Source organism: Cetorhinus maximus, chromosome 10 (assembly GCF_964194155.1).
Source record: "Cetorhinus maximus chromosome 10, sCetMax3.hap1.1, whole genome shotgun sequence".
In the NCBI taxonomy this organism is placed as follows: domain Eukaryota; kingdom Metazoa; phylum Chordata; class Chondrichthyes; order Lamniformes; family Cetorhinidae; genus Cetorhinus; species Cetorhinus maximus.
The window spans coordinates 82,454,005-82,469,462 of record NC_135888.1 but is presented as its reverse complement, the minus strand read 5'-3'; the positions used below and the strand labels follow the sequence as shown (position 1 = coordinate 82,469,462).

The following is a 15,458-nucleotide window of genomic DNA, read 5'->3' as shown; positions in this document are numbered from 1 at the left end:
TATTCATAAGTAAATAGTTTTGCACTCTACAAAATCTCAGTTGCTTGTGGAAAATCAAATTAGAAAACTGAAGGCGGAAGTGCAGTTCACCAAGCACAATGTTGTGTCTAATATTGGCCAATAGTCATATCATAGTCAAAAGGCAATATTGCAAAATATGTATTGCAGGGATCATTTGTCACCGTCTTTTAAATTACAAAACATAGTTGCCAAAAATAACTCTAAAGCTACTTAATAAACTCAAAACTTAAAACAGACTAGGCAAAGCCCCGTTGTTGGGTGTTTTATTGTTCTGAAGCGCTTTTAGAATTATTGACATTTTGACTTTTGTGACAAACATGTCTGTAACTTTTACTTCTTAATTGATAACATTTTCTTCAAAGCAATGGTGTTAGTTCTAGCAGATTTAACACTTTCTGCACCCAATGTCATCAACTTTTATTTATGCCGGGCCCGCAACATAAAATAAACTTCACGGAGGTGTAATCAACAAATTGATGCTGTACCAATGGGGATGGTAGGAGAGGTGACCAAAAGTTTGGTCTCAATTAACTACTCCCACGTCAGAAATAGCATTGACCAGCTGCAAAATAATGCTTCTTCTTTGTCTCAATAGCTTCAGAAAAACACCCCCTTCTTATTCAGTGCATTTTTCTTCCATTTCATGCATCAGTTACCTTAATGGCCTCTCTGAATGGTTTAAAGCCAGTGCCAAATTTTGAACTATTGTTTTAAATAGTAACCAGGTATCCACTCTTCAATAGTTGGGAAAATCCTTTCTTCCAGTGTGACACTGAGCCATACCGATTAGGAAAGTTCCTGATTTGATTTGTGCTGATGTAGCTGAGTTCACTTTGTACTTGCAGGGGTGATGTTAGGATGAACCTCAGCCGTGTTTCATCAGTTAGTGTTCACACTTCTATCTTCATTCAAAGATGAAAGAAAGTTATTTTTGTGAGATACTGTAGGCATGTGACACCTGTAGAACTATACTACTGCATAAGTCTTCGAGAAAGAAGAGGGGAAAATCTGAAAAAAATACATCAATGCATTCACCTGATGAAACAGTGAAAGTTATCACATAATAACTGAAAATGTACAACTTTTCAAAAGCTGTGTGTGGTAGCTATAATTCTAAATTTTAATAAAGAATAATACAATAAAGTTACACATCACAATTCTGAAGCAGCACTGACCACAAAGTGTAAATGAACCTGATACCTTGCATTCCGGTGGTAATTCTCTGATTTTCCTCAGGATTCTAAACAACATGCATTGATAGATGTGGAGACATTTTTAAATAAGTTATCATTCCCCTTGGAACACTTCTAAACAACAATCAGAACTAACAACAATTACTCAGTTGCTTAATTTGTGTGCACCTGCATTTTTTGCAAAATCACTTTGAAGCAATGCATAAATGAAACTTAGGCATTGAGTGAAATTTGGTATTCAAAACCTATGAGCAATCAAACAGTAAAAGCAATCTCATCCTTGCTCTACCACAACTTCCTCTTTTCTACCCATTTCCTCATCATACACCATATGTATAAAATCAGTCCATGATCATACTTGGCTATTATTCCATCTTTCAATTCCAGTCCGAAGTACAGTTTCAAAACACAATTCAATGGCTCATATACAACAACAATTTTGTGTAAAGTGATGTGAAAGGAAAATTGTGGACTCAGTGATAACATGTGAGGCAGACAGCTCTAAGTAACTTCTTGGATTAAGTGTAGTTTTAAATCCATTGCTGTTGAATAACCCTCTTACAGGCCACTTGTTTTCTCCAGTCAGGATGTGGTACCATAAAATCACATTCCAGCTATTTTTTGTTTGCTATTTAGGTTTTTAAAAAGACTAATTACACAATGAGATTGGCAAGCATTTACAATTGGATATATGCCACAAAATGTTTTGATTATTCTGAACTGAGAAATTTACCAGCCAAGTTGTTTTGTGCCAGTGAAAGGGTTAATAGATGATTACTTGAGTAACAGTGCACCTATATTAAGATTGTAAAAAATAAACCTTCTTTTGTAGGTAGCAGCTTTTTGAGTGAACCTTACCAAGAAGAAAGTTGAATGCAGTGAAAGAACATATTCAGTCCCAATTTGTAATCAACAATACAAAGGTATTGAGCATGCATGAACCACACCGCATTTAGCATTAAGCTGGCCCCATCCACTGCCAATCAGCTGGCTGCATGGTCCAAAATCATTACAGTTTAAGACCATCCAGCAATGTTAAGGATCATTTAAATTATGGCCAAGCGAGTTTCTCTAATACCTCTCTTTAGAAACGAAGTCGTTCTCTGGATTATTGCAAGCCCTAATGAAGGAAAACGAATGAAAGTACACATGAGGAAAATGAAATCATTTTTAAAAAGGTTTTGAACTGAGATGTTGAGAAAAGTGAATTATACGCAATGTAGGAGAATTTACCCTATGTGTGTATAATTTACGGAATACTGGAATGTAAAACTCATAGCCTGTTTTGTCGATCTATTCATATGATACATAAAAAGCCCATTTATTGTACATACATGAGTTACACAGAAACCATGTTAACTTTTTTCTGTAGCAATGGTATTATGAAATACTTCTTAAGGGAATATTAATTTTAATTCATGTCAATGACCTACATGTGCTCTAAACACATCAGGATTGAGTTTCAAATGACCAGTCAGAAGAACGAAACATGGGAACATGCATCTAGTATAAAGGTTTGCACTACTGTAGTATCAATATTATTTTCTTTTGCTATCAGATCAGCTTTCATTTATGTTTGAATGATTCATCTCAGTAGAATTGTGGATTTATTTAAGAATTTTATGTTGCTTTGCTTTATAGTTTTAGTGCTTTTCTGTGGTTTGTCTCTTTTGTTGGCATGAATGACATGGTTGGTCACTTCATTTCTAAAGTATGGAGAAAATGATATATTTTTCAAATTACATCACAATCTGCTGAGATGACAAACCAGTATATTTCTGTTTTCCGAATGTTGCAAATGTATTTGATCATAAGGCAAAGAACCTTGTCAATGAATCCTTCCTATGAAGTCTTTAATGGGGGAAACATTCACCATTACCCCCAGATGGTAATGTGATAGTGTAGATTGTTGATCTACTGTAGGCCAACTTGATTTCCATCTCATTGATTTCAATGAGATGATACTCAGCAAGGTTCTACAATGGGAGGTCCGTCTGGTACTCCATATTACCCCGCTGCCTTTAAGAAAATGAACATAATTCCTCATTGGATAGTATCCACCCTGACTCCTCAGATTGGGGTGGCCCATTCTGAGGCCTCCACATGGTTAAATTCCTCCCCTACTTCAATTTCCCATGTGGTCATATTCAACCATAACATTTCATCGTGCAGTGTTAAACACAGACGGAAGGTTGTTGATAAGTTTCCCATCAGATGTTTCAACATTTGCTCCCATTTGGGCTGCTACCCCCCATCACCCCTCCCAACCCCCTACCCGCCTCCTTAAAGCCCCTCTTTAGTGTATTATACAATTTCAAATGTTTGTTATGTGGTTTCTTTGGAACATCTACAGGAATTCTTGCCAGAATTTCCTTCTTACTTATTCTTAATATGTATATAAATGTATATATATAGAAACCACTGAATCAGTGTATTTGGGAGCCTCACATCAAGGTGGGGGTGGGAGGTGATTGCATTACCCTGGTGCTTAACCCAGATTGCAATTCAGAAGAGGAAACTGACCAGGAAGAGGAAACATTATTCTTCCTCACTCCAGTCAGGTCACACCCTGAGTCTGGGTTTTCACAAGGAAACTGCAAAATTTATTTGCACCACAATTGTTACATAAATGCACACAGAGACTACCTCGACAATACAAAATGAAGCAACTGAAACCCAGCAACCACATAATGGGAACACAAAGCACATATAGCTCTAAAATCCAATAGTATCTCCTAACCCAGGTTTCATTGTAGCTTTTGATTGTATACATGTAACTTATTGGATCGCTCAGAGTTTTATTTGTGTTGCTAAGGATGGATAAGCACTACCCATCTTGGATCTAGATGTTCTGGTAATTCGTTACATGCCCATCCTGTCCAGAAATTCTATCACGCTTTGTCACAGATTGCCTTCAATTTGCAGGAATGGCTACCATTTTAAGGCATGCTTCAAAGCACTTATGAGAAATATCATTCCCCATAGCATTGTTGAGAAAACAGCCTACAATTAGTGTATGAAGCGGTGATGTATTTCCTTTTGCATTCAATGACAAATCACCATTTCCAATCTCTTCCCAAGATCTGTTCCTTAGCCGAGAATTATTTTTTTGTTATTTGACCTTTCCTTTTCCTTGAGAGATTGGAGTACAATTTGTTCAGAATATCTGGAGCAGGATCACAGAACCTTTAGAATAGTGCTTTCCATTTAAATAGCAGAAACTTTCTTTTATTATTTTACAAGTCATTATTGACTCTTCCTTGACTGAACTAGGGCGGGTGAAAAGACAGTAACCACCACCTAGAAGAGGGGGTGAAAGGAGGACCCGGAGGCAGTAACCACTACCTAGAAGAGCTATCCAATTCAAAACAGTCCAGTCTGTGGCTCCAGAGCAGAACGGCCACATTCTGAGAGAAATCAAAGAGCGACATCATAGGAAAACTGATAAGTGATTGGTTGGTGAATATTTTATTCATTTATCTTCAAAACTCATGTAATTTATTAGTAATTGTAAAGTTCTATAAGATACAGTAAGGTTGACTAGCTGTAGTAAAGGTTATTGGGAGTAGCAGTGTTTTATTAATTATAAATTAACTAACACATAATAAAGATGGCGCTGCAGGTGATAGGTGGCAACTGCAAAATGTGGGGTTTCCAGGACACCAGGGTGATCCAGGGCAAACATGTCTGCAGTAAGCATCTGCGGCTTGAGGAGCTTCAGTTCAGAGTCATTGAGATGGAGGCTGAGCTGGGGAGGGGCAAAGTTACTTAGACACTTTGTACCAGGAGGCAATCACATCCCTTAGGATAGTGTCTTCTGATTTGGTCAGTGGTCAGGGACAGCAGGGTATGACTGCAGGCGATCCAGGTATGGGAACCCAGAAGGTAGAAGTAGAGGAGCCTCAGCCTTTGCAATTGTCCAACAGGATCAAGGATCTTGTGGCCTGTATGGATGAAAGTGGTGGCTACAGTAGATGAGCAAACTGATCATTGTGCCATGGTATAGGAAGCCATTCAAGTGGGGGGAGCTAATAGGAATGTAGCAGTTGTTGGGGACAGTATAGTCAGAGGGATAGACACAGTTCACTGCAGCTGAGGGCAGGAGTTCAGATGGCTGTGTTGCCTGCTCAGTGCCAGGTTTCGGGGCATCTGCTCTGGGCTGGAGTGGAACTTGCAGGGGGAGGATCCAGTAGTTGTGGTCCACATAACTACCAATGACATACGTAGAACTAGGAAAGAGGTTCTCCTGATGGAGTATGAACAGCTAGGGGCTAAATTAAAAAGCAGAACCTCAAAGGTAATTATCTCTGGATTACTACCTGAGCCACAAGCAAATTGGCAAAGGGTAAATCAGATTAGAGAGTTAAATGTGTAGCTCAAAGATTGGTGTGTTTGAAATGGGTTTCGATTCATGGGGCACTGGCACCGGTACTGGGGAAAATTGGAGCTGTACAGTTGGGATGGTCTTCACCTGATCCATGCTGGGATGAGTATTCAGGTGAGTCACATAACTAGTGCAGTAGAGAGGGCTTTTGAGACAGTTTCTTAGAGCAGCATGTTTTAGCACCAACAAGAGAGCAGGCTATACTAGATCTGGTAATGTGCAATGAGACAGGGCTAATTAATGGCCTAATAATGAAGGCACCCCTAGGTAGCAGTGATCATAACATGATCGAATTTCACATCCAGTTTGAGGGAGAGAGTAGTGGACCTAAGACTAGTGTTTTAAATTTAAATAAGGGCAATTATGAAGGCATGAAGACAGAACTGGTTAAAGTGAACTTGGAAATTAGGTCAAAGAATAGGTCAGTAGAGATGTAGTGACTGGCGTTGAAGGAGATATTTCAGAATACTCAGAAAAGATTCATTCCAGTGAGAATGAAAGACTCTAAGGGAAGGACACACCATCCATGGCTAACTAAAGAAGTTGAAGATCGTATCAAATTGAAAGTAAAAGCATAAAATTCTGTAAAGATGAGTGGCAGGTCAGAAGATTGGACAGAGTAAAAAGAGCAAAGAATGAATAAAAGATTAATAAGAAGGGAGAAATCAGAGTATGAGAGAAAGCTAACTAGAAATATAAAAACAAACAGTAAGGGTTTTTACAGGTGTTTAAAAAGAAAAAGAGTAAGTAAATCCTCTAGAGAGTGAGAATAGGGAATTAATAATGGAAAATAAGGAAATGGTGGATGAATTGAACAGATATTTTGTATCTGTTTTCACTGTACAGGATACAAATAACCTCCAAGAAATAATTGTGAATCAGGAGGTGAAAGGGAGGGAGGAACTTAAAACAATTACAATCACCAGGGAAAGGATACTGAGAAAACTATTAGAACTAAAAGCTGACAAGTCCCCAGGCCATGATGAGCTTCATCCTAGGGCTTAGAAGTAGAGGTTGCTGAGATACTAGATGCACTGACTTTAACTTTCCAAAATTCCATAGATTCCGGAAAGGTCTCATCAAATTGGAAAAAAGCGAATGTAACTCCGCTAATCAAGAAAGAAAGGAATCAGAAAACAGGAAAGTTAACGTTTGTCATAGGGAAATTGCTGGAATCTATTATTAAGGAGGTTATAGCGGGGCACTTAGAAAATCTCAACGCAATCAGGCAGAGTCAACATGGTTTTGTGAAAGGGAAATCATGTTTGACTAACTTATTGTAGTTCTTTGAGGAAGTAGCAAGCAACATGGGTAAAGGGGAACCTGTAGATGAGCCGTACTTAAATTTCCAGAAAGCATTTGACAAGGTGCCACATCAAAGGTTACTACACAAAATAAAGAGCTCATGGTGGAGGGGTAACATATCAGCATGGGTAGAGGATTGGTTAGCCAACAGGAGGCAGAGAGTAGGGATGAATGGGTCTTTTTTAGGTTGGCAAGTGGAGTGGAATGCCACAGGGATCAGTGCTGGGGCCTCAACTATTTACAATTTATGTCAATGACTTGGATGAAGGGACCAAATGTATGGTTTTTAAATTGCTGATTACACAAAGATAGGTAGGAAAGTAGGTTGTGAAGAGGACATAAGGAGTCTGCAAAGGGACATAGAAATAGATAGGTTAAGTGAGTGGACAAAAGTTTGACTGTTGGAGTATCATGTGGGAAAATGTGAATTTGTCCAATATTATTTAAATGCAGAAAGATTGCAGAACTTTGAGGTGCAGAGGGATCGGATTCCTGGTACATGAATCAGAAAAAGTTTGCATGCAGGTAGAGCAAGTGTTTAGGAAGGCAAATGAGATGTTATTGTTTATTGTGAGGGGAATGGAATATAAAAGTAGGGATAGTTTGCTACAGTTGTACTGGGTGTTGGTGGAACCACATCTGGGGTAGTGTGTGCAGTTTAGGTCTCCTTATTTAAAAAAGGATACAATTAAATTAGAAGCAGTTCAGAGAAGGCTCACTCCAAAGACTCCTGGGGCAGAATTTTGCCCTTGGCGACAGACTTGGCAACGGCGGTCACGAAACCGGCCACCACCCACGATGGGCACCGGACCGCGATTTCACGCTGGCGTGCCAATTAAGGGCCGCCCAGCGTGAAATGCGAGCAGCAGCACTGAGCGCTGCCTGTGCAGGGACGGGGGAGGAGGCGATCGGGCCGAGTGCCAAGTTCGCGCATGCGCACGAGCGAGTTCTTCATATCTCCCTGAGGCACAGAGAGCTGCCTCAGAGAGATGAAGAGATATGAAAAAAATAATTTAAAAAATAAAAATGTAAATGAAACACGACCCCTCAGCTGACTCTGCCACATGAGCAGGGACATGTTATTAATGAAAAGTATAAAGATTTTATTTTATTTTTATTTGCTTTTGGAAACCTTATCCCACCCATGGGTGATGTTTCCAAAAAAATGCAAAGGCCACTTGGCCTTTTTGCCTGCCCGCCAACCGTTAGGTTGAACGGGCAGTGAAAAATTTACATTAATTGATTACTTAATGGCCTTAACAGGCCTTTTAATTGTCAGCGGGCATGTTGCCAGCTCCAGCGTGCGCCCGCCGACTGAACTATCGTGCAACTACGTATTGACATCAGCACGCTCGACCAAAGTCAATACGCGTTATTTCACGCTCGAGCGGGTCGGGCGCGCGCCCGCCCACCAAGTGAAAACTTCTGCCCCTGGGATGAAGAGGTTATCTTATGAGGAAAGATTTGACAGGCTGGGCCTGTATTCATTGGAGTTTAGAAGATTGAGAGGTGATCTTATTGAAACATGTAAGATCCTGAGGACAAGGTGGATGCTGAAAGGATGTTTCCCTTTATAGGAGAGACTAGAACTAGGGGACACAGTTTAAAAATAAGGGATCTTCCATTTAAGATGGAGATGAGAAGATTTTTTTCCCTCTTGAAGGGTCTGAGTCTGTGGAACTCTCTTTCCCAGAGAGCGGTGGAGGCAGGGTCAGAGTATTTTCAAGGCAGAGGTAGATAGATTCTTAAATAACAAGAGAGTCAAAGGTTATCAGGGGTAGGCAGGATGTGGAGTTAAGGTCACAATAAGATCAGCCATGATTGTTTTGAATGTCTGAACAAGCTAGAGAGGCTGAATGGCCTACTCCTGCTCCTTTGTCTTGCTTTCGCCTATGGTTACTTGCTTTAATTCTTTTTAACAATTCTGCTGCTTTTTGTCCAGCTGAACGTCAGAGTTTTGAGTCTCATACAAAGGGTGCAGTTTAATTCTCCATTCACCCATACAGTACCTTTCTATAGCTTCCAGCAATTTTTTTTTAACATGGGAAATTGTTATTGATCCTGTTACCAGGGAGGTTTTCCCATGAGCAGTTCTTTGGACTGGTCTTTAGAATTTCTCACCATCCTGTCTTATTTACACTACACAAAGGATATTGTCTATGGGTTTTAAAAAAAGGCACTTCATGTATTGATAGCACTTATTGTCAAGTTAGTAAGAAAAACACTTGACCATTTCACAAAAATTCACAGTAAACTGCAATTAACAGAAATATACTTAAAGTCTAAGTATGCAGACAGCCCTTCAGGCTAAACAATTTAAAATAGTTTTAGTAACAGACAAGTAGCACATGGATAATTCAATTAAATGCTCCTTACCAGATTTCTTCTTTCCAATTGGTTCCCTACGATAAGAAAAATGAAGGTATTAATGAATGAATGAATGAAGTGTGTTTACTGTTGCAGCAGAGTGAAAAAAGATTAAGACTGACTTAAATCTCTAGTTTCTCTTAGTGAAAGACATTGGGAAAGTTAAAGGTACAATATGCTAAATGATGCTTTAATGGTGCAAACATTAATATTGTTATTCTACTGCCACCAATAAACATAGGACTTAGGAGCAGGAGTAGGCCATTCGGCCCTACGAGCCTGCTCTTTCATTCAATAAGATCATAGCTGATCTGGTTGTGTCTCAACTCCACTTTGCTGTCTGCCCCCATAACCCTTGACTCCCTTGTCTATCAAAAACCTGTCTAATTCTGCTTTGAATAAATTCAATGACCTGGCCTCCACTGCTTTCTGGGGAAAAGAATTCCACAGACTAACCACCCTCAGAGAAAAAAGTTCTTACCTCTGTCTTAAATGGTAGGCCTCTTATTCTTAAACTGTGTCCCTTGCTTCCAGTCTCTCCCACAAGTGGAAACATTTTCCTGGTATCTAACCTATCAAATCCCCTCAAGGTCTTATATGTTTCAATAAGATCACCTCTCATTCTTCTAAACTCCACTAAATATATGCCCAACCTGTCCAACCTTTCTTCATAAGATAAGGCCTTCATCCCAGGAATGAGTCGAGTAACCGTCTCTGAACTGCTTCTAACGCAATTATATCTTTTTTCAAATAAGGAGATCCAAAATGTACACAGTATTCCAGATATAGTCTCGCGTAGGCCCTTTACAGCTGCAGTAAATCTTCCCTACTTTTGTATTCCATTCCCCTTGCAATAAACACTTGGTGTACCCGCATACTAATTTTTTGTGATCCATGTACCAGGGCAATCAGACCCCTCTGTTCCTCCGAACTCTGCAATCTCTCTCCATTTAAGTAGTATACTGATTTTCTATTTTTCCTGCCAAAGTGCACAGGTTTACATTTTCCCACGTTATATTCCATCTGCCAAATTTTTGCCCACTCACTTAACCTGTCTATATCCCTTTGCTGACTCTTTACCTCCTCTTGACAACTTGCTTTCCTACCTATCTTGGTGTCATTGGCAAATTTAGCTACTATACATTCGGTCCATTCATCCAAATCATTTGAGACTGTAAGTAGTTGAGGCCCCAACACCGATCCCCATGGCACTCAATTTGTCACAACTTACCAACCCAGAAAGACCCATTTATCCCTACTTTCTGCTTCATATTAGCCAACCAGTCCTTCATCCGTGCCAACATGTTACCTCCTGCATCCATGTAGTCTTATTTTGTGCAGTAACCTTTGATGTGGCACCTTATCAAATGCCTTCTGGAAATCCAAGTGCACCACATCTACAGGTTCCTTTTTATCCACCTTGCTTGTTACTTCTTCAAAAATTTCTAATAAATTAGTTAAACATGATTTCCTTTCACAAAGCCATGTTGACTACCTGATCAAATTATGATTTTCCAAGCATTCTGCTATGACTTTCTTAATAATGGATTCTAGAAATTGTCTTGTGACAGATGTTAGGCTAACTGGCCTGTAGTTTCCTCTTTCTGCCTCCCTCCTTTTTTCAATGATCAATCTTTTTGAAATTAATAATGATCCCATTTCCATAAAAGCGCTGTTGAACGAATTGCTACTGTTTTGCTTTGGCTGCTATGTGGACAGGCTGAAGGAACTGTTGTTATTATTAATCTACAATCTGACTCTATTTAATGGGCAGTAAGTGGCACATGGATAGATTTGACAGGGTTATTCTGACAAGTATTGATCTGTAGGAACATCAAAGAGAGGTTAAACTGAGAGAGCACCTCTCGAACAATTCCCAAGATTGATTGAAAAATGCTGGCAAAGGAAAGGTGAGGGGATACTTACTGCACAAAGAAAATTGTCTTTTTTCTATAAAAAAGTATATTTATCAGTAGATGATATACTCACCTTAAAAATATATATTTATGGACTCAATCTCCACCCTAGCCCACCCCGTGCTGATCCAATGCTACCTGATTCTACAAAAGCTACTAATGGCAAGGAAGGGAAAGAAAGAGCAGAAAAATTAAATTCAAAATACTGTTGATGGTCACTTTGGCAGACACACTGCATTATATTTTCCATTGTTTTAAGTACATCATTAGTCAGCATTCTTGATTTTTAAATTTTTATAGAATGGCTCATATATTGTGAAACCTAATTGGCAAAGTTCTGCCCAAAGTTAATCACAGTCTGTCCAAAACAAGCCCTTTGGCATATATCAAGATACACTGCAATCTGTCAGAGCCAGCCAGGAAACAAAGACAAACTCAAAATAGTTTTAATAAACTCAGGGAAAGCTTATGTGGAGAAGTTCTATGTGCTCATTTTGACTTCATTGGAGAGTTTACAGATGACCTGCGTTTAGAATATTTCAGCACAAAGTTTAACAATTGTGGTACAAATGCAGAGCTTTTATTAACACTACTAGTTTCACTTTATTCTGGGCTTTTTACTTTAAAAAAAACACACATCCCATGTTTCAGATCCACCAGGGTTGTTCTACCTGATATAGCAAAGGGAGGTTTCTTTTAAACCCAGAATAAATTAGATCTTAGATTCAACATATTCAAAATAATGACATGGAGTATGCCGCTGGTGTTGCATTTCTGGTTGGCACACCAATCCTTGCAGGTATAAATGCTGATGACTGGGGGAAATTAACATCACAAACTGAAAGTTCAGTGTCAAGAAAAGTAAAAATAGAAAATTCTGAATATAAAAGATAGATATTTCCATATCTTTCCAAGCCAATCGCTTCAAAAGATATGGCTCAAACTGCAGGGCGTAGCATTCAAAACGTTCACTGCGCTTTATACAAACTCTGTATTGGGAAGATGGTGGCATTGTGGTTTATGTCGCTGGACTTGTAATCCAATGGATCAGGCTATTGCTTTGGTGATACAGGTTCAAATCCCACCATGGCAGCTGGTGGAATTTAAACTAATAAATTCAATTAATTAATAAAGCTGGAAATGAAAGCTAGCCTCCATAATGGTGACCATAAAGCTTATCATAAATTGACATAAAAATCCATCTGGTTCACGAATGCTCTTTAGGGAGGGAAATCTGCTTTCCTTCGCTGGTCTGTCCTACATGTGACTCCAGACACAACAATGTGGTTGACTCTTAACCACCCTCTGAATGGCCTAACAAGCCACTCAGTTGTACCAAACCACTGTTGAAAAGGAATAAAAATGGATGGACCACCTGCCATTGACCTAAGCACTGGGACCCACAATGGCAAACCCAACCCTGTCAACCCTGCAAAGTCCTCCTTACTAATATCTGGGGACTTGTACCAAGTTTGGGAGAGCTGTCCCACAGACTAGTCAAGAAACAGCCTGACATATTCATACTCACGGCATCATACCTTAAAGACATTGTCCCAGACACCACCATTACCATCCTTGGACATGTCCTGACCCACTGGCAGGGCAGAACCAATGAGGTGGTGACACAGTCATACACAGTTGGGAGGGAGTTGCCCTGGGAGGCTTTAACATTGAATCTGGACCCCAGAAAACCTTATGCCACCAGGTTAAACATGGACAAGGAAACCTCCTGCTGCTTACCACCAACAGCCCTCCCTCAGCTGATGAATCAGTATTCCTCCAATTTGTACACCACTTGGAAGAAGCACTAAGGCTAGCAAGGGCACAGAAGGTACTCAGCGTGGGTGCCTTCAATGTCCATTGCCAAGAGCAGCTTGGTAGAACCACTACTGACCAAGCTGGCTGAGATCTGAAGGGCATATCTGCCAGGCTAGGCCTGTGAAAGGTGGTGAGGGAACCAGCAAGAGGGAAGAATCTACTAGACCTTATCCTTACCAAAATACATGTTGAAGATGCAATTGTCCATGGCAGTATTGGTAGGACTGATCACTGTACCGTCCTTGTGAAGATGAAGGCCTGCCTTCACAATGAGGATACCTTCCATCATGTTGTGTGGCACTACCACTGTGCTAAATGGGATAGATCATAGGAGACCTAGGAACTCAAACTGGGCATTGTGAGTCATCAGAGGCAGCAGAATTGTTTACAACCACAGTCTATAACCACACGGCCTGGGATATCCCACAGTCTACCATTACCATCAAGTCAAGGGATCAACACTGGTTCAATAAAGAGTGCAGAAGGATACTTCAGGAGCAAAATCAGGCACACCTAAAAAAGAGGCGTCAACCTGGTGAAGGTACAACACAGCACTACTAGCATTCCAAACAATGGAAGAAACAGGCTATATTTCTGTATATATCCTCTACAGGATATCATCCTAATAAATGGATTAGGATTTATCCATCATCATCCTAATAAACTTCCTATGTACCCTCCCAAATACTTCGACATTCTTCTGAAAATGTGGTGCCCAGAATTGGACAGAATACTGCACTTGACGCCTCAACAATGATTTGGGAAGGTTTAGCATGACATCCTTGATTTTGCCTTTAAACACATCAATTACATCTCTGCTCCATAACCATGTTTTACCTAAACACTACAGTTGTCCTTAACTCTGTGTATAATATCATAGGATGTGGATCAGCATGATTCCATTCAATTCACAGAATTACAAAAATAATTCTGTCCTTTAAGTTTCTGTACTTATAATTATGCTTTACCAAAACAATCAAATTTTAACACATATATTCATATTATTTACTGTTATCATTATTTCTTCACAAATTAAGCATGTTTTCCTACAACAGAACAGTAAACACTACAATAATGGCTTCAACATAAGTTCACATCCCACTCTTCATGGCACACAGTTGATCAGGAATACAAATACACAGTCACTGCAGCTAATGCACAACTGAGGATGGCAACAATGGATAAAGAAGAAATGTATGATGCTTGGCCAACTAAAATCTGAAAGGAAATTGTTGCAGCTTAGTTATTTATAAAGCTAAAAGTACTAAAGTCTACTCCATTTATGAACAAGTCTATTAACATCAAGTTTTATCTGTGTTCATTTGTTTTCTAAAACTTATCAAAAGATAATACTGGCCGGAAGATGGCACAATGTTGTGACACTTAATTCTCTTTGGACATTGACTCTCATGACCTATGACCAGTGTCATCTGGTTTACAGTCAATTAAATGAGTCAAATTTAATTTTTTGAATCCAGGATTCAAGGGCTTAAGTTCTTGACTAACAGTCATTTTTATTGCAGTGTTCTGTGATTTTCCAGGATTTTTACCAGTGTTTTCTACAATTCTAATCATTTTTCCAAAAAATAGAAAACAGTGCCCTTGTCTGTGATGTAACTGACAAGCTCAGTATTAATTTATATGGTACTACATTCCTGATAACAGACTTTTCACTTAATGCACAACAGTCCCTTTGTCTTTGCTGTACTGCACTCTTGGGTGACCTTGCACCCTTTTGTTCCTTAAATTAGTTACATTAATCACAAATTAGCATCCAACAATTACGTAACAAAAGCTTTATAATGTAATACTGACATATTCATAGAAAAGTATGGACAAGCAAAGTATGATTAAGCAATCTCATTGCAAACAAATGGGGTTATGTAGCTGTTAATAATTCAGGTCCATTGCAGATACCTTCTTGGTTTCAGAGGCATCAGTTGCTCCCTTAAGCTGTCTGAATGTCTTACTTTTATGTGGATATGCTCATACTGCCCTATATCTATTTTTCCAATAGCATAGCCCAGGGACGTAACAACAGTGTTCCTTGTTTTTCAGACTGATTACTCATGTCTTATGAGCATGTATTTTCTCAACCTCTCCAAAAATGGATGAAGAAAATGCTCAGAATATTGAAATTTCATGCATGTTAGTAAGCTGCTTTATTTTCTATTGTGTAAACATACAGACCAACAGTTACGATCAGATTCATTTTTTCCATCATTACAACTTGTCTCCGAGTAGTAAAAAAATGAACATACTATTCTACCCACTTCAGTCATTCATCTTGCTTAACTCATCTAACTTCTCTCTCCTGCATCAAATTCTTTTGCAATTTGTTTTACTGCCTGCCTTCACGTCACACCATTTCCAACAAGTGATTCTGTTTTCTTCTGTAGTTGCTCAAAGTCAGAAAGTGATTAAAAACCTTCCTAGATAATGAAAGAGATATTA

At 39.2% G+C, this 15,458-nt stretch overlaps 1 protein-coding gene across 2 annotated transcripts in view; it reads right to left on the bottom strand.

Moving 5' to 3' along the window:
- The window catches only part of sh3pxd2b (SH3 and PX domains 2B), a 286,400-nt gene that overhangs the window by 70,969 nt on the left and 199,973 nt on the right, over nucleotides 1-15,458 (bottom strand). Inside the window, exons 6-7 of one of the 2 annotated variants that reach the window (XM_078550692.1) lie at nucleotides 9,280-9,305; nucleotides 2,293-2,334 (exon numbers count right to left, since the gene is read on the bottom strand). In XM_078550692.1, the coding sequence (XP_078406818.1) occupies nucleotides 2,293-2,334; nucleotides 9,280-9,305 (68 nt within the window). The remainder of the gene's footprint in view (nucleotides 1-2,292; nucleotides 2,335-9,279; nucleotides 9,306-15,458) is intronic. The other variant, XM_078550693.1, reaches the window with a different exon arrangement.